The sequence below is a fragment of the Pan troglodytes genome, chromosome 7 (assembly GCF_028858775.2).
Source record: "Pan troglodytes isolate AG18354 chromosome 7, NHGRI_mPanTro3-v2.0_pri, whole genome shotgun sequence".
Classification (NCBI taxonomy): Eukaryota; Metazoa; Chordata; class Mammalia; order Primates; family Hominidae; genus Pan; species Pan troglodytes.
Window position 1 is genome coordinate 87,341,903 of NC_072405.2, and position 26,181 is coordinate 87,368,083.

Below are 26,181 nucleotides of genomic sequence, written 5' to 3' on the forward strand. Positions count from 1 at the left end.
CTGTGGCATGATCTTGGCTCGCTGCAACCTCTGCCTCCTGGGTTCAAGCGATTCTCCTGCCTCAGCCTCTCGAGCAGCTGGGATTACAGGGATGTGCCACCACACCTGGCTAATTTTTGTATTTTTAGTAGAGATAGGGTTTCCTCATGTTGGCCAGGCCAGTCTCAAACCCCTAACCTCAGGTCATCTGCCTGTCTCAGCCTCCCAAAGTGTTAGGATTACTGGCATGAGCCACCGTGCCCGGCCCATGTGATCAATTTTAGAGTATGTGCCAGATGGTGATGAGAACACTATTCTGTTGTTTTAGGGTGGAGAATTCTGTAAATATCTATCAGGTCCATTTGATCCAGTGCTGAGTTCAGGTCCTAAATATTTATTTGTTAATTATCTGTCTTGATAATCTGTCTAATATTGTCAGTGAGGTGTTAAAGTCTCCCACTATTATCGTGTGAGAGTCTAAGTCTCATTGAAGGTCTCTAAGAACTTGGTTTATGAATCTGAGTGCTCCTGTGTTGGGTACATTTGTATTTAGGATAGTTAACTTTTCTTGTTAAATTGAACCCTTTACCATTATGTAATACCCTTCTTTTTTTTTTTTTTTAAATCTTTGTTGGTTTAAAGTCTGTTTTGTCAGAAATTAGGACTACAACCCCTGCTTTTTTCTGTTTTCCATTTGCTTGGTAAATTTTTCTCCATCCCTTTATTTTGATCCCATGTGTGTCATTGCATGAGATGGGTCTCTTGAAGACAGCATACCAATGGATCGTGGTTCTTTATCAAAATACTTGCCACTCTTATGTCTTTTAATTGGGTCATTTAGCCCATTTACATTTAAGACTAGTATTGATGTGTGTGGATTTGATTGTCATAATGATGCTAGCTGGTTATTTGGCAGACTTGTTTATGTAACTAACAGTTTTACAGTATTACTGGTCTGTGTACTTCATTGAGTTTTTGTAGTGGCTCGTAATTGTCTTTTCTTTCCATATTTAGTGCTTCCTTCAGGAGCTCTTGTAAGGCAGGTCTGGTGGTAACAAATTCCTACAGCATTTGCTGGTCTGAAAAAGGTTTTATTTCTCCTTCACTTATGAAGCTTAGTTTGGCCTGATATGAAATTTTGAGTTGGAATTTCTTTTCTTTAAGAATGTTAGCCAGGTGTGGTGGCTTACGCCTGTAATCCCAGCACTTTGGGAGACCGAGGCAAGCAGATCACCTGAGGTCAGGAGTTCAAGACCAGCCTGACCAATGTGGTGAAAGCCTGTCTCTATTAAAAAAAAAATACAAAAATTAGCCAGGTATGGTTGTGTGCACCTGTAGTCCCAGCTACTTGGGAGGCTGAGGCAGGAGAATTGCTTGAACCCAGGAGGCAGAGGTTGCAGTGAGCCGAGATTGCGCCATTGTACTCCAGCCTGGGTGACAGAGTGAGACTCCATCTCAAAAAAAAAAAAAAAAAAAGAATGTTAAATATTGGTCCCCAATATCTTCTGGCTTGTAGGGTTTCCACTGAGAGGTCTGCTGTTAGTCTGATGGGCTTTCCTTTGTAGGTGACCTGGCCTTTCTCTCTAGCTGCCTTTAACATTTCTTCTTTCATTTCGGTCTTGGAGAATCTGATGATTATGTGTCTTGTGGATGATCATCTCATGAGTATCTTACTGGGGTTCTCTACATTTCCTGAATTTGAATGTTGGCCTATCTAGCTAGGTTAGGAAAGTTCTCATGGATGACATCCTGAAATATGTTTTTCAAATTGGTGCCATTCTCCTCATCTCTTTCAGATATACCGGTCAGTCATAGATTTGGTCTTTTTATATAATGTCACACTTCTTGGAGCTTTTGTTCATTCCTTTTCATCCTTTTTTTCTCTATTCTTGTCAGCGTGTCTTATTTCAGAAAGCCAGTCTTCAAGCTCTGAGATTTGTTCTTCGCTTGGTCTCTTCTGCTATTAATACTTGTGATTCCATTATGAAATTCTTGTAGTGTGTTTTTCAGCTTTATCAGGTTGGTTATGTTCTTCTCTATACTGGCTATTTCATCTGTTTGCTCCTGCAGTGTTTTATCATGATTTTTAGCTTCCTTTCATTGGATTACAATGTATTGCTTTAGCTCAGTGAACTTCTTTCCTGTCCATATCCTGAATTCTGCTTCTTTCATTTCAGCTGTCTCAGCCTCAGCCTGATTCTGAGGAGATTCTCAGCCTGATTCCTGTTGGAGAGGTGATGCGGTCACTTGGAGGAAAAGAGGGCACTCTGGCTTTTTAAGTTTTCAGCATACTTGTGCTGATTCTTTCTCATCTTTGTGAGCTTACCTAACTTCAGTCTTTGAGGCTGCTTACCTTTGGATGGGTTTGTTTTTTTGAACAACTCTGGCCACTTTTCCATAGGGCTGCTTGTGTATGCTGGGTGTCCACTCCAGTCACTAGTCACCTTGGATTTTTCAGTAGCTGGAGGTGTCACCAGTGAAGGCTACAAATCAGCAAAGGTAGTGGCCTGCCCCTCCTCCTGGGAGCTTCATTTTAGGGAGGCCTCAAACCTCTGTCGGCCAAAGAACACCTGTGGGTGTGGCTGAAGACTCCAGTTGGGAGGCTCCACCTGGTGATGAGGAATGGGACTGGGAACCTGCTTAATAAAGCAGTCTGGCCACATTTTTATGGGACCACTGTGGTGTGCTGTTGTACCACTTCCACCTCTGGGTCAGCATGGGCTCTCCAAACCCCAGAGACTGAAACTGCTAAGTTGCCCAAACAGCAAAGATGATGGCCTGCACACCCTGTGGGAGTTCTATCCCAGGGACTTTGCAAATCTCTGTAGGCCAGAGAACACTTGCAGGGCTGGCTGGAGGTCCCAGTTGGGAGGTTCTTTCCAGTGAGGAGGGGCAATATTGGGGACTTACTTAAAGAAGCAGTGTGGCCACACTTTCCTAGAGCAGCTGTGTTGTGCTGGGTTACCACTTTCGTCCCAGTTGGCTTTGGCTCTCTGTGGGCCAGAGAATACCAGCAGGGATGGTTGGAGGTCCCAGTTGTGAGGTCCTGCTCTGTGATGAGGAATGGATTGGGAACCTGCTTAACCAGCAGTCTGACCACATTTTGGTAAAGTCATGCTATGCTGGGGAATCCTCTCTGCCTCTGGTTGGTTTGTACTCTCCAAAGCCTGCAGAACAGCTGAGTCACCCAAACAGCAAAGATGGCAGCCTGTCCCTTCCCCTGGGAGTTCCATCCCAGGTAGGCTCAAAACTGCTACTGGTGGCTGGCTGGAATTCCAAGCCAGTGGGTCTTATCCTGTGAGGTGTTATGAAAGTGAGACCTGCAGACTGTCCCTACTTGGTCCCCTTGATTCAGCCTTTTTTCCTAAGGGTATGTACAGGGGTCTAACATCCTGCTTTGCTGGAGTTGCAGTTACTTTTGCTGGGAAGTTTGGAGTTCCTGGGTCTTCGCCTGTGCCGGAGCAGCTGCTCTGCCAAGACTCCCCATATCTGTATGTCAGACTGAAGGCTCTAGTGGAGTGGCTTCACAAGGGCGTCTCTTGACCCAAGGGTTGCAAAGATCCGTTGGAGAAGCGTGGTTTCCCAGGGTCACACGTTCACTCGCTGCTTCCCTGGGCCAGAGAGGTTCCCCTTGCTCTGTGTCGCTCCAAGGTGGGCTGTCATCCTGCCTCTCTTTTCTTTGTTCTCTGTGGGTCAAGTTGTTTCCTTGATTAGTCCCAATGCAAGTACATGGATGTTTTAGATGAAGGTGCTGTATTTACTCACCCCTTTTCCTATATTTTCAAGTGTAAGTTATATGTGGCTCACATTCATTTTGGTTTTTATGTGGGAAATATATACAAAGATATCTGTCAAATGATAGTAACTACATTTTGCTTCTCAATTCAGACTACATAGAAAATGGAAGACCTAAAGGAATATAATGTAATTATCATTAAAGAAAAGGAAAAAAAAATCAACCAACAATATCTTTTGAGTTAAGTGATTTTTCTTATTGTTGTGCTTCCAAAAACAAGAGACAGGCTATCCATAAGAAAGAGACAGTTTATCAGTAGATCAGGTAGTTGAAAAGTAAAAAAATTTTATCTTTTAGTGGTAAGAAACTGATCTGATTTATTTTCTTCTCCAATGAGTTGACTCATTGGATGATTAAGTGAAGTATAGACATAGCAATATGTGCTTTAATTTTACAAAGTCATTTTACCATATCACAGAGAATTGGCCTCCATGTTAGGTAACAATATTTGTTCATAGTGTTGTTTATAGTTTCACTTACAGTTGATCATAGATTAAAAGCTGATATTTTTCAGTATTTCTATAGTACTGGCAATTTTATCAGTTGGCAATATTAAATTGTACTGACACAGTATTCCTAGATAGGACGTGTAAAACTGGCTGGTGTAATGAAGAGAGGCGCTGACCTTGGAGTTAGAAGACTAGGTTTCTGCATCATAATCTGCCACTAAATAGCTTTGGGCATGTATCTCTTTGTCATGCTGTGACATGTTGTCTGACTGTGACAACATCTGTGACTCTGGTTAGACCTTGACAACTGATCCAAGAAAATCTGACCAACATACCTGGTTACTAATGGAAAATATGCTTTTGCTAACAAGCAGAGATTTTGAGTACAATAATTTTGTCAGTTGTGCATTGCTTATGGTGAATGCCATGAAGAATACATATTTTTTGGCTATCCCACATCATATATAACTGTCAATCATACCTGTTCAAATTCTGATTATCCATTCTGTATAAGATCCTTGCAGATTAAAGGAAGGTTTCCAACTACTGGAAAGAGAGCTGTGGAGCTCATTTCTACCAATATATTACTATATTAACTGGAACATTATGTTACTGTATTAAATTAGAACCATTCATAGCTGTCTATTTAGTGACAGAGTTCCTTCCTTTTTTTTCTTTTTTTTTTTTAAGAATTAGTGAAGTAATGATTTGTTTCTCTTGCTAGATTGTAAGCTCCATGATGGCAAAGACTATGTCTGCCTTGCTTCCATTTGTAACTAAAATCTAGCAGAATGCCTAGGCTAACAAAAAATTTTTGGTTAAGTGAAAAAAGATAATAAATTAATTCCCTCATCTGTTAATCTATTGGCATGTCACAGAATTATCATCTGGTACCAGTGAAAGAATTACTTAAAGTTTGTATGACAACTGTTATTTTGATTTATACAGATGATTCAGGATTGGGTAAAGGTTGAATTAAGACATTTGGTCAGGTGTAATGCTCAATAAATTGAGCATTCGCTGAGATTAGTAAATGCTGTTATTTCAGTGGATTGCAATTATTTAAAGTCTGGTGTATGTAATCTTTATTGTAGTCCACTTTAATCAGGCATACCAGTGATCTGTAATAGAATCATGCCACAAAGAAATTTATTTTTACACTCAGAAAAATTCTCATATGTTTGGTTGTTTGCTTCTAGACAGTTTGTGGATTAGGCCAGGTGCAGTGCCTCACACCTGTAATCCCAACACTTTGGGAGAGTGAGGTGGGAGAGTCGCTTGAACCCAGGAGTTTGAGACTTGCCTGGGCAACATAGCAAGAACTTGTCTCCATTAAAAAAACAAAAACAAAAACAACCTTTTTAAACCTTTTTTTAAATGTAAAAAAAAGCAATCAAATCAATTTCTAGGTCAATTTTAACAGATTTGTTTAAAAAACAACAAAACACACCCAAGTAGAAAGTTTTTCCCTTCTTCTAAAAGATGATTATCTTTTTTTTTTCTTTTTTTTTTTTTTGAGATGGAGTTTTGCTCTTGTTGCCCAGGCTGGAGTGCAATGGTGCGATCTTGGCTCACCGTAACCTCCGCCTCCTGGGTTCAAGTGATTCTCCTGCCTCAGCCTCCCCATTAGCTGGGACAGGTGTGTGCTACCATGTCTGGCTAATTTTGAATTTTTATGGGTTTTCACCATGTTAGGCTGGTCTCAAACTTCCGACCTCAAGTGATCCATCCACCTCGGTTTCCCAAATTGCTGGGATTACAGGCATGAGCCACCACACCTGGCCAAAAGATGATTATCTTTAATACCAGGAAATTTTAGAAATACAATGAAACACAGATCTTTTAAATAAATATTTCCCCATTTGAATTGTTCCCTAGAGTTTACACAGTTGTACCTTATTACCAGTTTAAATGGATATCTCAGTTAATAATTTTCAATAGTGAAACTATCAAATATCAGAGATTTACTTCCTTTTAGTTACTATGAAAAGCACATTTACTTTGGAGATCAACTGTAATACACCTAAAATTAGAGCAACCAAAGGCATGTATGGAGCATTTTTTAATTTAAAAAATTGCATTTTGTTTCTCATACCTTATTTAAAACATTAAGAAGTAAATGTCTTTAGTTTTTGAGTACATTTTTATATGAATAGGAAACATGCTGTTTTCATAATCCAGTCTTTTGATGTGTGTGAAATGAATTTGTGTGGAGCGTTATGTGAATTTTTATGAACTTATCTTTTATTGTTGATCTAGAAATGCTTGTGATAACCTAGAATTCCAGACCTTGGTTTCTTATGTGGATAACAATGATTGGAGATTTTGGATAGGGAGCTAACTTTGCTGTGGAATTGAGATACTAATTATTTGTGTAGGATTGATGAATTTAGGATCAAAAGTAGAGGTATGACACATTTGAAAACTGCCTTAGAGCAGGGGGGTGTTCAATCTTTTGGCTTCCCTGGGCCACACTGAAAGAAGAATTGTCTTGGACCACATATAAAATACACGAACGCTAATGATAGCTGATGAACTAAAAAAAAAAAAAAAAAAAAATTTCATAATGTTTTAAGAAAGTTTACGAATTTGTATAGGGCCCCATTCAAAGCCATCTTGGGTGGCATGTGGCCTGTGAGCTGCTGGTTGGACAAGATTGCCTTATAGCATCATAACAACAGAGGTGTGCAAAGATACAAAATACCATCCGGTAAATTCTTTTCCCAATATTATTTCAGAAATCATCTTTTTGTTATATCTCAATCTACAGTACTTGCTACACTCCTACAAGGTACCTAGTAAGCCACACTAAAATTACTTATTTCCTAAGTGAATTCACTCTCCTGGTATCAACAGTAAATGACTTTTCCTATGTTAAAGTTTATTTCAAATCAGGGATAGGTTGATATCGTCACCATACTCATTCAGCTATGAGTATTTTGAAGGCCTGCAAAAGTATTATATGTATAAAATCTTGATTGTTATTGAGATTTATAGATTTTGTTTTTGATAGCCTAATGGCAACTTAGAATGTAAGTTATTAAGTGATTTTAGCCTAAAAATAGCATTCATTAACTTTTAGCCTAAGTAACATTTGAGTTTTGAATGTACATATATATATATGCACACATATAAATCGAGTTGAATGTTATAATACAAGTATGGTTAAAATCATTACTGGAACCTGTCCTTCAATTAGGTTTTCAAAATCTGAAAATATTGGCAATCTTTTTATATATGTAATGTTTCCATTGGATAATTACCTTTAGGTTTTTATTATATTTTACACATCTTTCTTGAACTGAACTTTGTTGTATCACATGTAGGATTTGACCATTTCTTATCATATAAGAGGAATATGTTTTTAAAATATAGTCAAAAATTTTCTAAATTTTAATTTCAGGAAGTTTTTTCTGAGAAAGAAAAATTGTAATCCTTATTTCCAGAATCATGTAAGATAACCACTGTTTGGAAGAAAAATGTTTTGATAATTAAGGATTAGAATAAAATCTGAATGTTTAAAATTCCAATAGATGGGTTTCTTTGTACTTTAACAAATTAAAAACAAATTTTAATTTAAAATATTTTAGAAATTTTACTTAATACATTTATTTAATGAAGGCTGCTTTTAAGAACTTTAAATCCTCACATAAACACCACCACCTGCAAAGTATTAATATCAACTTTTTCAACAAAATGCCTGCTATGTATAAGCTACTGAAAGAAGACAAAAGTTAATAAAATGTGTCCCTCCTCTTAGATATCTATAATCTAGGAAAATGAACACATTCTTTTCAGACACTAAACTCCATAAGAACAAGTATCAGATCTATCTTATTTACCACCACATCCTGAGAATGGAGCACAGTGCCTGACACATAATAGATGCTCATAATAGATGCTCAGGGTTTATAGTCAGTGAATAAGTAAAGAAATGAGTGAGCAAATATCTCTTAAAAAGAATAGACTTTTAAAGTTAACAAGCAGTGATGTGTTATTCAGTAGCAAATAAGATCGTTTCCTAATTTCGTAATTCAATTTCCCCTGCTTCCTACTATGACTAGATGTTGGTTGGTGATAGTTTATATGATTCAGTTATTTGGTTGGTTGATTTAAAACAGTGAAATATCCTACAAACCTGCAGTTTGTCCTGCTATCCTCTAGATGGAGAGCCTTTATAATTTTGGTCAAAATGTGTGTGTGTATATATAGGCCCCTTACCATTATTACATGTGATTTTTAGAATTGTCATCCATGTTTTTTTTTTCCATGCCGAGTCCTGTTTTACTTTGGATACATTTCAGAAATAAAGTCACTTTTTTGTTAGAAGTCAGTGGAGTTAGAAAGTCAAATGGAGTACATGTTATTTAGTCAATTCCTTATTTTTGGAATTTTAAAAAGCACGGAAATAAATAATATGAAGAGTAGAGAAAGTTTCCATGAATTCTGGGAGGAAGAAAAATTATTTGTGAATAACAGCATTCAGTTCACTTATAGCTTCATGATTTTTTTTTTGAAATAGTTGTTCTTCCTAAATTTCTTCATTGATTCCATTGCCCTGCTGTGTATAATTTGACATTTGTTTGGATGTGTAGGGTAGCCTGTGTAGTCAGAATTTTCAGACCTAATAATGGACATTGTATGGACTCTCTGAGGATTCTTTTGGACATTAGTTCTTACCTTGACAGTCAGATAAAATTAAGGACTTGGGGAGTAGATATCTGATGAACCAGAATAATGTCTTTAAAAAAAACTTTATATAAAGAAGCAGTAGCAATCTCCTTATGGGTACACCTTTATATATTTTAATAGTAATATGGACAAGTTAGGCCCTCCACTTCGAACGGGAAGACTTGTGCAAAGGTTGTATGACAGTGATACAAAATCAGACAGTGCCATCAAAAGACATGAGTTATTACCTATTTACAAGTAAGTATTTGTAACTCAGTTTGGTTAATATTTTTCAGATATTTCCTTAAAAGCTTTATATAATGGAATAACATAACTTTTACTGTCCTATACTTAAAAAAATCTGTTGAATAATTTCTAAGCCAAAATGTGTCAAATAATCTAGGATTTAAAACATTTTGATTTTTAGTAAGCATTTCTGTTGTACTAAATAAAACTTTTTAGGTTATACATTTTATTCCATTAAATATTAATTTTTTGAGGTTTCAAATTGCAGTCACATTTAATAATTATTTTTATGAAGTTTTTTTAGTAGTAATTAGGGTTTTTTGTAATAGTAGTTTTAAAAAGCAGAGTTTGAGAAAAATAATGTCTTGTACAGTATATAATATTGTTAGATTATCTCTTAGATAAGCAGATGGTGAACTATTATAAAAAGCCCAGAAAAAGAAAAGATTTTAGGAAACTTTCAATCCAAGGGTCCTTAGTCTTTTTGTTAGATGGTTGTAAATTCTGCCTACAACCGGGAAAGAGTATGACACTGCCAAAGAGTCAAGCTCGAGAAAGAGTATGACACAGCCAGTTCTGACCTGGCTGGCTGAAAAGAGTGTGTGGCAATGGCAGTTACTTTGAAACTCTACAGCATGAGTCTTCAAGGTTTACTAATTTGGGTCTCAATTCTAGCCCACATTTTAAATATGAAATTAGGGCCTAAAAATTAATTTACCTATTAATGGTGGAAAATATTAAGCAGAGTAACTTAGTTAACTTTTAAACCAACACCTACTACAACAGTCTGCTCAGTATGTATGTATGAAAAGTAATAATAAATTTAACTAGATAAACAAAGGTAGGAGAAGTCTTTAAGATACTAGCAGCAGCCATTTGCTATTTTTAAGTAGTGATAAATCCTAGCAGGAAGAGTTTGTGCTGTGAGCTGTTTTTCATTTTGCTGATTCTACTGTCAGAACTCTCTGATGCAGATCTCACAGTAACAGTGACTAGCAGTAAGATGGATTAAGTACAATTCCAAAATTAAACCTTCTTTAATTATTCATATGAGCTGTTAACAGGTAGATTCTAGATACAGAGTAAGAGTAATGCTTTGCAGATTCTGAACAGAAAGAAAAATTTGTGGACTGTGTAAGACTGGGGCAAGATGTTTTAAGTGATCAAGGCCATTCTAGATGTTACTAAAAAAAAATGACAGGTATTTAATATTGGTAGCTATTAATGATGATAATCTCTTATATTTTCCTCTAAATATAAACATTTTCAACAACCTCAAGTTACTGATATGGTGACATTATGTGTATATATTCATGGGTGTGTTTGTATTGTTTGTATATCTCATGCACTTAAGACAATTCTACAGCCAAAAAAAAAAAAAAAAAGTGGTCTTCCTATTTAAAGTCCATTCTTTGACAATGATTTCCTAGAGATTGAATTTCTAGAAAAAGACTCTAGTAGTTCTACAACATCCCCAAAGAGGCTATACACAAGAGTAGAGTAAACCTCATGAATGGACTTGGAGTGAGCATTTGAAGAGGTGCAGGGCATTCCACTCATGCACCAAAGTGATTCTTTGCTTGTTGAAGTTTAGAAGTAATTTAAAGAAGTAACTATGCAAAGCAACCACTTTGAATGACAGCATTGTATATTGAATATGAGTTCTGTAATACAGCCCACTTAAGTTCAAGTACTACTCTGGCCACGTAGTAGCCTCACAATTTATATAATCTCTTTGAACATGCTTCCACTTTAAAATGGGAATAATATCTTCTGAGATTTGGGGGACATTAAATAAGGCATGTGTAGTATCTGGCTTCATAATTGTCATGTAGTGGCTGTTTGAAAAATAGTGGATGTTGTTATTACCTGCATGTACTTTGGAAGCAGCTATTTACAATTTTAGGGTACTCTCTCCTACTTTGCCATATAAGTAGAGTAAGAAAAATTTCAACTAAAGTTTAGGAACCTCTAATCTGGAGGTATTTTTTAAAGTATTCTGCTGTTCATATAACACTGTTCACCTGTGAAATTTAAAGATTTGATTAAAGCTCTATAGAGAGGGAGAGAACTATGCTTCAATGAACATCTAAATCCTAGCTTTGGAACACACTAGCAGGGTCACCTTGGGTAAGTTACTTAGGGGCTCTTTACCTCATTTGTCTTATCTGTAAATGGAGTTATGAACGCTACCTATTTCATAGGATTATTAGGATAAATAAATTTCTATGGGCAAAATAATTAGAATTGTACTTGACATGGAGTAAGCACTATTATATAAATGTTAACTTATAGTGGCAACAACAGTAGTAATAGTATTAGCATCAGCTATCTAAATGTTTATATGAATTGTACTTTTTTTCTCATAACCTTTCTATAAGTGATCATTTTATAAATGATGAGACTCAGACTTGCTGTCACAAAGCTGTCAGTAGCATTGGCATTTGAATCTAAATTAATTTGAATTCCCAAGCCTCTGCTTTTAGTGTTATATCATCATCATTTAGTTTTCTAACCCTTCTTTGATTCTTAAAGTTTCAAAATGGAGACTCATGGATGATCCAACCAGAAGTCCCTCTGATTTCGGATAGCCCAGGCTGTGCAGTTGGTAAAATTAAATCTTTAAAGGGAATATTATATTAACTCATTTATTTTAGTTGCTGCTTTTTAGAACTTTCATAAGTTGAATATTATTCTTTAATGTGACTAGCAAAAAAATTCTTTTTTTAACTACATCGTATATGCTTAGAATAATGAAACTTGTTTGTTTAACCATTATCCATAAGCATTTATCAGAATATATGTTTTGAGGGAAATATAAATTTAAACTGTTTTTAAAAATGTATCTTTCAGAATGATTACCTTATAAATTTCATGTAAAGCATATATACATATTTTAGTTGATTTTATTTACTATCAGAATAGTATTAGTAAATGCAAAATTCTTTGGTTTATCTTTAATATTAACTACTATTTGCTTTCAGATTTAAAATAATTATTGGGACTTTAATCTTTTGAACTTCTCTGAAGCTTCTAAGTATTCTTTCTAGTCATGTGAATAGGTAATTTGAGAAATACATGCTCACCGTTCAATACTTTTCCATTATTTTTTCTCTTTTTTATAGAGCTAATGTCAAACCCCGAAATTCCACACCACCTAGTTTGGCAAGAAATCCTGCCCCAGGTGTGCTTACAAACAAAAGAAAAACATATACTGAGAGCTACATAGCCAGGTATGTTTAGCTCTGCTATCCCAATAACTAAAATAAAATTGAGTATATGATAGTTTTCCAAGGACCATACACAAAAGTAAGTAACAAGCTATTTATAGAAAACCTGATTTTTTTCTTTTAATCTGGCTTTTAAGTTGTACACCTCTAATGGATTTGGGCAAAGTAAACTGAAAACCTTCTGTAAAGGATTAACCCTTCTACATGCCACTAAGAACGTATGTGATTTATGGGAGGAGGTCAAAATATCCACATTAATAAGAGTTTGGAAGAAGTTGTTCCAAACTTCATGGATGACTTTGAGGGACTTAAGACTTCAGTGGAGGAGGTAACTGCAGATGTACTGGCAAAATAGCAAAAGAACTAGAATCAGAAGGGAAGCCTGCAGATGTCATTGAACTGCTGCAGTCTCACGATAAAACTGGAATGGATGAGGAGTTGTGGTGGCTCACGCCTGTAATCCCAGCACTTTGAGAGGCTGAGGCAGGTGGATCACCTGAGGTCAGGAGTTTGAGACTAGCCTGGCCAACATGGTGAAACCCTGTCTCTACTAAAAGTAGAAAAATTAGCCGGTTGTGGTGTTGCACACCTGTAATCCCAGCTACTCAGGAGGCCGAGGCAGGAGAATTGCTTGAACCTGGGAGGCAGAGGTTGGAGTGAGCTGAGATGGGGCCACTGCACTCCAGCCTCAGTGACAGAGCGAGACTCCATCTCAAAAAAAAAAAAAAAAGGTTGTTATAGTGTATAGTTCATCTAGCATCTATTTTACCTTTATTACTGTTTTGTTTTTGTTTTTGTTTTTTTTGTTTGTTTTTTGAGACGGAGTCTCGCTCTGTCGCTCAGGCTGGAGTGCAGTGGCGCAATCTCGGCTCACTGCAAGCTGCGCCTCCCAGGTTCACGCCATTCTCCTGCCTCAGCCTCCCGAGTAGCTGGGACTACAGGCGCCCACCACCACGCCTGGCTAATTTTTTTGTATTTTTATTAGAGACGGGGTTTCACCATGTTAGCCACGATGGGCTTGATCTCCTGACCTCATGATCCACCCGCCTTGGCCTCCCAAAGTGCTGGGATTACAGGTGTGAGCCACCGCACCCAGCCTAGTATGTTTTGTTAATAGATAATAGAGACCTCCCTGTGAGTGCATGCATAAGAGTTTGTTATTTATTGCATCACAATAATTTAATATCATTAAATAATAAAATTAAATAAATACTAGAAGTATCACCTCACAATCCTTGTGACCAAGGAGAGAGACTTGAAACCTAAGGATCTCTATCTTTCCTCATGGTTGGGTTCTCTTTAGAGATGGGTTTGCAGAAAGGACATCATAAATGTTCATTCTGCTCCCAGTGTAGTAAATTCCTAGCACAAAGAACAGATGGAAAGCGATGTGGTTTGGATTTGTGTCCTGCCCAAATCTCAGGTCAAATTGTAACCCTCAACGTTAGAGGAGGGGCCTGGTGATAGGTGATTGGATCATGGGGGTGGACTTCCCCATTGCTGTTCTTGTGATAGTGAGTTCTCAATGTATCTGATTGTTTAAAACTGTATAGTACCTGCCCCTTCTCTTTTTTCCTCCTGCTCCCACCATGTAAGACATGCTTGCTTCCCCTTTGCCTTCTGCTATGAGTAAGTTTCCTGAGGCCTCCCCAACCAAGCTTTCTGTACAGCCTGCAGAACTGTGAGTCAGTTAAACCTCTTTTCTTTATAAATTACCCAGTCTCAGGTAGTTCTTTATAGCAATGTGAGAACAGACTAACACAGAAAGCATGGCTGCATTTGGTCATGGTAAATTCTCGTAACACAGATAAATATAATGTTTAAAAAAATGTTAGAATTTTAGTATTTACTAACAAGGATTTTTTAAAATTTGAACTAGAGGAATATTAAAAACGAGATTAAGCTGGCTAATTGTTATATTTATGTCCTGTTTCTCCAGGGTTATGGGTTGAAAACTACTGATACGAACTTTATCTTTTCATTGTTTCTTTACTTTTTTAGGCCAGATGGGGACTGTGCATCTTCCCTTAATGGTGGAAATATTAAAGGCATTGAAGGACATTCACCTGGAAACTTACCAAAATTCTGCCATGAGTGTGGGACTAAATACCCTGTAGAATGGGCCAAATTTTGCTGTGAATGTGGCATTCGAAGAATGATTCTATGAATAGAATCTCAAAAAAAAAAAAAAAGCCAAGTTCAGAGTTTATGATTATTGCTGCTTGGACAGCTAGAGCACATCCTCTAGTTAGTTTGTGCTAAAAATACTCGAAATACCATTTCCAGTTAATTTTGAAGTGTAATCTTTTGGCTATATAATGTGTGTATGTTTATATGTGTACATATACTGTATATAATAAATATCTGATACCCCAGACTGTGTCATTCAAGGAAATATTCACTTATCTGTCAGAAAATAATTTCAAATGGAACAATTAATTTAGGTGTTACTTTTCTGTTGTTGTTAAAGCACGTTAAGTACATTTCCACAAACTCTCATACTCTAGTGCTTAGCCCTTCAAGCTTTAGGATAAGTATAACTTTGAGCAAAAAATTTGGATAAACATTTGTATTATTGGTGCCTATCTTCAAATAGTATCATAGTAGGATAGATGCTGGGAATTTTGTAATGAAAGAGAGCGGTTTTAGTTACCATTAGGTATGTTAAGGTCACTCCTGTAGAGCATGTCAACAAATTATTTCATAAATCTGAAAAACTAAGAGAAAAAAAAAACCCTCTATTACGTAATTTAAACATCTTACTTGTTTTGTAAAAATGTAATTATGCAATTTCCTTTTCAAATACACAAGACTAAAAATACAAATCTATCTTGTTCTATTTATAACTGATTTTTTTTACTTCTGTATGTATTCATTGAACATATTTTTTTACTTCCAATTGTTTTTCCAGATTTCACTTTTCCTCCTTTTCCATAACCCGTGAAGATAGTTTTAATTTGCTAGTTCATTTTTTGCTGTATTTGAAAATGTAATTATTTAATATAGAAGGCACAGAATTCCCTGCAAAATCTTACATGTTTAAAAACATATAATTTTTTGTATCTGAATTTAGAATAAATCATTTTAATGCATCTTAAATCACGTCACCTAATCATAATAGTTGTGGTAACTAATCATTAGTGCAGAGCATGCAGATAAAAAATATTTGAATTTTTTTTTCTTGGAAGTACATGTAGTTATGAGTAGGTTAAGAGAATATCTAATTTTCCTACTCTTTTTTTCATCTTTAGCATTTAATGTTGAAACACCATTCACGTCACAATAAGGACCCACTGAAAATGTATTGTTTTAATGCATAATTGACTTACCTAATTAAACATACACACAAATTTAATTATTTTTTTCTCTTTAACCTGATCACGACACAGCTCTTAATCATTGTCACTTTCAGTATAGCATAGTAGTTAGTAGTAGATTGCCTTGATGGCAGTAATTCTGTAGTAATTTCTATTCAATCAAACCTAAGAGAGCTTTGATCTTACTGTAAAGGTACAAACAAATCTCTTATATAATTCCTAGCTTTTTTTTTGTTTATGATTCTAATCAACTATAAGACACAATGTAAAGAATTGTGGCTTATAATTTATCTGAAATTTATTAGCTTAGTTTAGTTTGGGCAGGAGTTACAAACTTAATAGGAATTGTCATTTTACTTACAGTTTATTTCCTGATTAGTTGTTAATTTTTTTCCCCTCAGTTATCTTTATTCAGTTTTATTGGTCAAAACAAAGAAACAAATAGTCCATCAACTAAAATAAGCTGTAATGAATTTAGAAGATAAATGCATATATTAGATTTCCATTTAAATCACTTCTGTTATAAATCATATAAAGAACTTTAAACTTGTTTTATCTAATACTGAGCACTGTTTTTTTGTCAAGTATTTTTTTAAGACCACATAATTCTTTTTGTCTGCTCAAGGAAAGGATAGATAAATAATTGGCACACATTTGTTTCTCACTGAATTTTACAGTAGTAAATTAATGTTATAATGTACCACATGGAGATGAGTTGGTAAGAAATCATCTAGTTCCAGAGCCCAGAGATTATAAACAGTAGGTGAAATAGATTTATGACTTACGAAATATGTTGTGACAATATATTTAAATGCATTTTTATATTACTTGCATATTCTCACATTGATTTGTGCAATAGTTCAGTTAAAAAAAAAATCTTCCTATGCATCATGTATTTTATTTTTATTTATTTTCACAAGTATTTGACAGTATGGTAGAATAAAAGATGATTGTAAGATTAAATTAAAAATGTAAAAATTGCTTATGTATTATTCTGAATTGTGTTAGGTTGAAAAAGTAAGATGATTGTGGTGACTGTTATTTCTTGTCCACTATTTGTTTTTTGTTTTTTCACCAATAATGTCTTCATATTTGAACCTATTCAATAAAGACATGAAGCATAAAAATGCTAGTTCGTATTCACTGATGTCTTTTAGCCATACATAGAAAGATAGGAACCTAATGAAATATAAATAAAATATTTGAAGTCAAAAATAACAGATTTTTACAAATAAAAAGTAGCTTTTCATTGGCTGTATTCTTATGCCATCAGCTTTTTAAAATGTATTACCATTTTATTGAAGTGTTTTCTGACATCAAAGTATTAGAAATGGTTTTGTTACAAGTTTTTTAAGGCATTATCTTCATAGACAATGTATTTAGCAGTCACAAACATTTGTGATGTCAAGGTTAATAGGAAACATGGACGTTTCTAGTTAAGAGCTATACAGTTTAATGGCAAAGTTATTTGTGATGAATAATATTTTAGACCACATTTAAAATTAAAAAGGAATTTAGTGAAATTTCAGATTAGACATGTTTGATTTTTTTCCTTAGGTTAGAGGTGAACATTTAACCATGAGTAGAAGCTCTGGAGATGAAAAAATATTAGAAAACACAGATAACAAAGAATCATCAGAACACTTGGGTATTTATTTTCATTGAATGTGTATGTATTTTACATGGTAAGTATTTTTTAGTATTGAGATACGTTGATTTTTTTCAAATGACTATATTATTAAATAGAGCTGTGGAGAAATTAAAGCCACAATTTTTATTTTCATTTAGAAAAATTTCAGTTAAATGTTACTCAATGCTCCTCATTTTAAACACAGTTTTGCTTAGCTCGTATGTGAATTGCTTTTTAGCCACTAGAGGGTGCATTTGGATAATCATTTCATAATATTACTGGCCTATTCTTTTTAAAGGCCTCTCAGCAATATACATATGATTTTTTGACAACACGAAATTACAGAGATTTATAAGGGTAGTTTTCTTTGTTTTGTTGTGATTTTAATAATGTGTTTATATTTTAGAAATTTTGCCCGGCTCAACTGGGGCACCAGGATTGCAGTAATTGATAGAGATATTTAATAATTACACTTCATGATATTTTGTTAGCAAAATTATGCATCTCAAGCGTATCACTTATGGACAATACATGGATTAGTAAATACTCCTTGAAATATTACTTTAATATTTCATCTTAGTTCTACCACAGTTTAGTAGGTTATAGTTTCATTTAAGATAAGGATCTTTTTTTTCCCCAATCGTCTATTCTAATTTAACATTATCTAACACAAAAGAGTGTCATCTATTTAAATAGGAGCTAATAAGTGGTTAGATCAACTACTGTAAGGTGCACAAAGCTAAAGCTTTGTACTTACCATTGAAAAACGCTTTATGTGCTCTTTCTGGATATGCAATGATGGGGATCGAGATAATAAGATGTAATTAAGTGTCTGCCCTCAAGTTGATACAATTTATTTGGAGAAACTGATACCTAAACAGACAATTACAACATGGGACAAAAATAAGTGATTTATTTTAATGGAACTTTTGTTTATCATGAAGATACCAAAAAGTGCGGCAGAAATATTAAAGAGGGAGCTTCTTATAACCATAAATTATACAGCTGAGCATTTCCCATTTTTTCTTTTCTTCCTTGTGCCAATGCTTGGGAGGAAACCAGAGTATGAACAAGAACTGTTTTACCTTCTAGTGGAGAAAGGACAATTTGCAGTGGAAAGAATGTGTGTGTGGTCCATTTGATCTGTAAAATGTGAACTGCTTCTGTAGTCCTGAGGACTGAGGAAAAGAGATGTTGAGTAAAAGTTACTGATAATTCCAGCTATTCAATCTTATCTCACTTTTTCCTCTCTTTTATCTCTGCCCAAATACCTCTACTTATGCACCTACTTTGAATTTGCAACAGTGAGGCTGGGGATAGGAGACAGCCAGTAGTGCTGAGTAGTGTCAAGTACAGTTAACAGTGAAATGCGGATTTTCACTCATCAAATCAGCAATCTTAAATTATAAAACTCAAAACCTGTCATGGGGCGTTAAGATGAATGCCCTTATGTACTGATGGTGGAAATATAAATAGATCATACTTTTTGAAAAGGTCGATTAAATTTACGTTAAAAGCCTTTAAAACATTTGTGCTTCATAACTTCGTAATTTTATTTCTAAGACACACTTAGGGAAATAATCTGAAGTATAGGAAAATATTTATGCAAAACATGATTAATAGTACTATATAGTGATAAAATTGAAGAAATTGGCCATTAAAGCAATTTTAAATAATTTTAATGGAATAACAATGTTGTTTTATTGCTAAGATAATAATTTTCAAATAATGTTTGTATATAAAATATTCCAATTACATAAAAAAGGGCAAAGACAAAAGGCTAGAAATATATTTCTCAATATTATGCTTATTTCTACCAAAGGATATTTGGTAAGTTATCTTTTATATTTTGTATATTGTCAATTTTTAAAATAAATGCACATTACCATTATAATTTTTAAAAAGCAAATAGGTTTCTGTTTTTCAAAGTTACTCATGTTCATCTGCAATATTTAATCTGAAACTGCCACCTTTTACGTTGTTTTCTAATGTCCACAAATGTCCTGTGATCTACTTAAGGTAGTTTATTTTTATAATAACTGTATTGCTGAAAGTGGCCTGTCAACTAGAGGTATAATTTTAACGAAATTATTTTTCCTAAATTTCATTCAAGAGGACATTCTGTTTTTTAATTTTAAAATTTTTATTTTTTGCTTTCAATAAGAATTTATTTTGCACATTTTAAAAATCGCAATTTTCAGGATGTGTAAGAAAACTATTTTTCTTATACTGAAATAAGCATGTCTTTGGTATAGAAACCACACCCTATGTGTGATCTTTAACTAAGAAAACTAATCAAGAACTATGATCTAATATGATAAACAAAACTCTTCTTTGCCCATCCATCTGTCCCCTTTCATAGCCCCATTGTGGGGCTTTAGAATATAGTTCTGTACATATCTCCATATCTACAAAGAGTTAAGATGCCATATCAAAGATGTTCAGAAGTTATATATGGTAGAGAATTAATTGGCTTATCCTTGACACATAATACAAAACACCAAAAGTAATATATGTACAGGACAAGCAAAATTGAACATTGTCACTAAGGTCAAATAATAGAAAAACAATCACATCATTTAAGTTTGATGCATTGGAAACAAAGTAACTTCTTTATTATGTAAACAACTTGCAAAGCTCAAAAGGTAACAGCACAGAGCCATAAATTTGATAAGGCACTTTAAAGATAGCAATCAAACATATAAAAATGTCAACCACAAAAAAACTGTAAAAATAATAACCATAAAAAATAGGGGGGAATACATGCATTCTTTCTAGATAGTCTTTCATTTTCCAAAGGAAAGCCTTCTATAAAAATATAGAAGTACAAATATATATATATATATATATATATTTAGAAGCCATCATCAAAGTTCAAATCTCTGTAAAGAGAATGTTTTTCCTCAAGTTAGTAAAGTTTGGATTCATACATTTTCTAGAGAAGCAATTACAATCTTCATGCTATATATAGGAAGAAAAATAGCTTTTAATTATGTTTGTCGACTCTTTTATTCAATAAATATTTAGTGACTATTGTGTGACACTGTTTTAGGTGCTAGGGATATAGAAATACATCAGAAACAATCATTAGCTCTAGAGAACTAAACCTAATGGAACTGGATCTATCACTGGCAACCTTAAAATTACCTCCATTTGTACTTAAGCTGAAGCTCAACTTCAAACTCTGACATGCTTGGCATCTTGTTGAAAACAAATAACGATCTACCTAGTTTGCCACTGGTAGCACTTTGGCACTATTAATATTAACTATATACTGATGAAATTAACTTTCATAAAGGATTATACAAAAGTTTAGAGGGCAGAAAATATTAATGGATAAACAAGTACTGGTCAGCAATAAAAATAGCGTCAGCCTTCTGCTTTCACAAAGGCCAAGAAAACCAAGAAAAATTTCATTCTGAGTATATACAGAACTGCTGGGAAGAGATCATTCTCTACATATAGTACATATGCAAATATCATATATGAGGAGGTATGAGTTATTACACAATCATTAATCACTAAGCATGCCAAATCAGTCATCAGGTTTCAAAGAATCATAGCCTTGTTTCAAGAGGTCCTGCCAGGTTTTAAGGAAACATGCATTTTCTGTACATTGGAAGACAAGCTATTCCACTTGAGCTGATACTGCAGATGTGACCTCAAGAAATTTGGTTAATGAAAATGCTGCATCTCTGATCTGCATCTCCACTTTCTCCAGCAGGTCTACCATTTGGCCCTTGTTCCTGCTCAGAACTGGCCAGCCCAAACTCACTGGTTGCGTGGGGAAGATGCTAAAAGGTGTTTGAAGATGAGGAAGAAAAGGGAGGTTCTGGTTGCTGGTGAAGAAACCCACAACTCCTCAAGGTCAGCCATGGGGAAGAGCTAGGAGCTCAGAATCTGACCAGCAAGAGGACATTTTAAAACAGGTTCTTTTTTCTTTCTCTTTTTATCACCTATGATTTTAAGAGTCCAGGTAATACAAGCAAAGTTTTACTCCATAGAGCATAGAATAAAAACAGTTGATCTAAATATTTAAGAGGTATTTTGCCATGCTATTGTTGGGCTTGGGTGAATATATATTTACATTTCTGTATATCTACATATGTATGAAATATTTAGATCTGTTTTCATATATTTGCCTATTTAAAGCTTAATTTTTAAAAAAATTTTTATTTTTCTTCTAATTATTGTTAAGGGGAACATTTTAAGAACTAGAAAGTTTTAAATATATATATTTTTACTTATCTTCTCGAACTTATATTTCTTATAGGGAAAACTCATATAAACTCTTCCAGAAACATCAGGAACTTAAAATTTTATTTTAAACATTAATTCCTTAACTGTGATTCACTTTGGAAACATGCTATTCAATTAACTATTAATTTGAAAATTCAAAAATAGGTTTTTCCATATGTCTTACTATCAATGAAATCAAAACGCTATTTGAATAAGCAACTTGTATGCTAGAGTAGCTTTATACCCTCTCTGAGGCAGTCTATTCTCATGCCGTTCCCTTTTAGTAAACACTGTCATGTTTCTCCCTCTTATATCAGTAGAAAGATTTTTTCTCACTGATGTCATTACCCGAAAGCTATTTTCAAGGAGGAAGAGGTCTTATCGTTTATTGGCTCAGATACCATATTTTAAGTAGAAAACATTGGACAATATAAAACACTGCCCAACTCATGTCTTCTAGTGAAAAATTATTTTGATTTGTGATGTATTTCAAATCTAAATTTTGTTATTATCTGTAATGGGCATTTGTCATCATTGTGGCTAGCACCTTTTGAAAATCCTATGTTTGGCAAATTTTCCATGGTGAAACTCTCACTGCATCAAAATTGTAGCTAGAATTTATAGTTTTCTATACTTTCTTACAGCGAGGGAGTATTCATGTGACTTGGGAACTACTGAACAGACTTGGATTCTGAAACAAATAATGTGAAATGGACAGTGCAGCCTCCATTTCCTAGTGAGGATGGTGGAGTTTAGTGGAGAGACACAGAGCTTCTAAGGTAGCTGTGGCAGAGCATCAAGAAGTGACACCCTTATTGCAACATGTGGCCTGTTCCCCATGGTAGCACTTTAACTGACTGTCCTCCCCTCCAAGTTTGGAGGCTGTTCAGCCAGAAAGAGTGCCAAGTTGGTGATTATAACTTGGGCATTGTTTCTCGCTGAACAGCCTCCAAACTTGACTATCTGGCTCTCTCAGAGATTCTATGCATTTCCCAATAGCTTTTAGTTATTATTATTATTATTTGCTTAAACTGATTAGACTCGGATCTGCTGTTTGCACTCAAAAATTCTTCAACAACCAAATTTGGTCTAACTTGTGCTTTCCTTTTACAGTGGCTGTAGTAATGGGGGATGTGTTAAAATCATATTTTACAGGAAAGAATATTCAATATACTGAAACAAGACATCTTCCTTAACCCAATCGTAGTGTTAGATAACCACAGACTGAATTTAAGAAGTATGCTTTGAGTATAATTATATGTATCTTGCAGGATGAATTTGAGGATTATCAGTAACATGTATAAAATCTTTGCCACAATCTGTGACATTTAATAGGCCTCAGTAAATGTTATGAATTATTTATTACATAATGTTAGATATATGTGCATGTTAGATGTTGATCAAAAATTTATTTTATTTAATTCCCACCAGGCACTATTTTAGGTGCAGTGAACAAAGCAGTCAAAAATCTGTTTTTTTTTAAGTTCACATCCTAATAGATGAAGATTGAAAAGAAATATGTCAAGCAAGTAAATATGCTTCATATTAAATTCTGACAATGCTATGGAGGAAAAGCATGGGGGTGGTTAGAAGGGAAATGTGAGGGAGGGTGGAAGAGGGTTACAATTTTAGATAGAGTGTTCAGGGATGATTTCATTGAAAAAGTGATATTTGAGCACAGACCTGAAAGAGGGGTGAGCCATTATTGTATATCTTTTTTGTTTACTATACTTGTTTCTTGGATTATTTTCCTTTAACATTTAGTGCTTTCTGTTAGGGTATTCAATGTGATTGATATGTGCAAATGTACAACAGAGGAAAGAGTATTTCATGAAAAGGGTTAAATAAGTGCACAGGCTCTGTGGTGAGAGCCCGGTACCCCTGGAATGGTGTGTGTGTGGAAAAGAGTAGAAAATTAGTCATGTAACCAGCCAGCCAGATTATGTATGCTTTAGAGGCCATTCATATGACTTTGGCTTACTCAGAGTAAGACGGGAATAGGAGAGTGACCTGATCTGGCTTAAACATATAACCTGAATATACTTTTTAGCCCCTTAATTAGTGAGACATAAAAGCAAGAGAAAATAATTGTCTCCCATTCCTCCCTAAAGTGGTCACAGGTATTGATCAAATTAAGTATCCTTAGCACTCAGTTTTAAAGTATTACATGGTATAATGTAGAGTTGAAGCAAACTGAGACTTTCCTCCCCCACCTGAGTGTAAAACAAAATGATCAATTTCCTTAATAGTGCACTCCAGTCCCCTAATCTCTCATCCTTAGTCCCACTCATTAGAAATAAAGGCATGTTTGTTATCGACTCAACTACTTTGTCTTGTTTAGGATGCAAAGATTAGTCATTAATTCTAGTTTCTTAATATAGTACCCTAATGTTCATAAATTTGCTTTTCATTCTCATTTCCTCCTTCTTCAGTGTAAAATAATCTCAATAGAACTTTCATATATAAGGGACAGAGATCCTTTCAGTTACCTTGAGAAAAAGGGTTTGACAGAAGGTGCATATGGATTAGAACTGGTCCTGAGACCATTAGGTCCTGAGAAAACTCCAAGGACTGGTACATCTGTGGGCCTCTATGCCTCTCTTAGTTATCTGTCCATTCTCTGTTGTCTTCTTCACTGTGGTGTATCTTTTTTGCTTCCCTTTTCTTTCAGCTTGCCAGTGCCCAACTTAATTAAACCTTGCAACTTCCTCTCCTTTTCATTGTGATTTGGAGCAAATTCATGTGAGACTGTGGTTGTAATTCCTGGCGTAGAACACCTAAATCACCACATCTTTTCAAGCTGCATGACATATATAATAGATCATTAGCCAGCCTGTTAATTAGTTGCACTTAGGAGAGTTGCCCTATTCTCTCTTCCCTTTAGTTGGGACAGAGGAATGAGTTCACATGATTAAAGAACATGGCCACTTAGAAGAATAGTACAGAATTCTTTTCAGGTCATGTTGACATTCCAAGGAATGATTGACATATTTCAATAACAAGTATTTGTTTACATTTTAAGAGTCAAACTAGAAAATTTGAAATTTGCTTGAAGTGGAAATGTAGAAATGTATCATAACTCTTTATGACTATTAATTTAGTGCTGAGTTTCTTAATAGCAGTAAAGTGACAAACTCCTGAGAAATATGTATCCAAACCTTCTGATAAGGAGGCAATGGGTAATTTTAAAACACAAATTCAATATATCTATTATTTTTATAATATAAATATCAGAAAGTAAGTTGACAACATCTTGGCTGGGGGAGGGGCTATGCAGAAGATAAATTAAGAATTTTAAAAGTGAGATTTCAGAAGGTTCTATGTTCACAGAAGGCACGATTTCTATTTTGCAGATGTCATTACTGTCTTTGTAGAAAATCTCACTCCATAAACGCTACAACTAATAAGTGAGTTTAATAATCCTATATCCATAGGATATAAGAACAATATACAAAAGTGAGTCATTCTTATATATCAGCTATGAATTCTGAATTTGAATATTACAATACCATTTGTAAAAGCACACATGTGCATACAAAACCAAATAAATAGTCATGCATATATCTAACTAAATAGTTGTAGAATATGTATGCTGAGAACTATAAAACACTAAGGAAAGAATTCAAAGAAAAACTAAATAGAGAAATATACCATGTTCCTTAATCCCAAGGAAGAACAGAGTACAGATGCCATTTCTCCCCCAATTTAATCTATAGTCTCCATGCAATCTCTATTGATATTCCAACAAGCTTTTTTTACTGATTTGATAGACTGATTCTAAAATGTACATAGAAAGGCAAAGCAACTAGAATAGCCAAAACAACTTTGAAAAATAAAAACTGGAGGACTCAAATGACCCAATTTCTAGAAATGTTATAAAGCCATAGTAATCAAAACTGTGGTATTGGAGAAAGGATACATAGATCATCAGAACAGAGCAGAGCAGAGCATCCATAAATATGCACACATAAATATAGTCTACCAAAATTTACAATAGTGCAAAGGTAATTCATTTGAGAAAGTAGTATTTTCAACAAATGGTGATGAAACACTTGGATATCCATATGCATAAAATGAAACTTGATACACATTTTATGTCTCATACACAAATAAGTCATGAACCTAAATGTAAAACATAAAACTATACAACTTCTAGAGCAATGGTTTCAAGTGGTAGTAACTTTTGTCTCCAAGAAACAAAGTATAGAGACATTTTTGACTGTCAGTACTTGGGGGGAGGAGATCACTGGCATCTAATGGGTGCAGACCAGGGATGTCACTAAATATCCCACAATGCACAGCACAGTCACCATCACACACACGAAAATGCCAATTTCTAGTCTGGATAAATATACCATGGTTATGTAACTATCTCTTATTAGAGGAACAGAAACTTGGTAAAGAGTGTATGGGAATGCTTTTTACTCCCTTTGCAACTCTTCAGGGCAATAGACTATACTTCAAAGTCTAACATTTAATAATTTCCTATTCTATTTCTGTGAAGGCATCATGTACTGTAGCAGATGTATTCTGCTTTGATGTCTTGCAAAATCACTTTGATTCTTCAATTAAATTTATTAAATGTGTAAATATTGCCAGTCATGTATTATATGTTAAAAATTTG

The 26,181-nt window shown here is 34.6% G+C and overlaps 1 protein-coding gene and 1 pseudogene across 2 annotated transcripts in view; one reads left to right on the forward strand and one right to left on the reverse strand.

Annotated features, from left to right (window-relative positions):
- ZC2HC1A (zinc finger C2HC-type containing 1A) overlaps positions 1-16,815 on the forward strand; it is a 53,480-nt gene extending 36,665 nt beyond the window's left edge. The window contains exons 8-10 of one of the 2 annotated variants that reach the window (XM_024345193.3): positions 9,037-9,153; positions 12,267-12,374; positions 14,373-16,815. In XM_024345193.3, coding sequence (XP_024200961.1) covers positions 9,037-9,153; positions 12,267-12,374; positions 14,373-14,538 — 391 coding nt within the window. In that variant the 3' untranslated portion in view covers positions 14,539-16,815. The remainder of the gene's footprint in view (positions 1-9,036; positions 9,154-12,266; positions 12,375-14,372) is intronic. The other variant, XM_024345194.3, reaches the window with a different exon arrangement.
- Positions 16,816-20,727: 3,912 nt separating this feature from the next.
- Positions 20,728-21,194, reverse strand: LOC107976350 (renal cancer differentiation gene 1 protein-like; annotated as a pseudogene).
- Between the last annotated feature and the right edge of the window lie 4,987 nt (positions 21,195-26,181).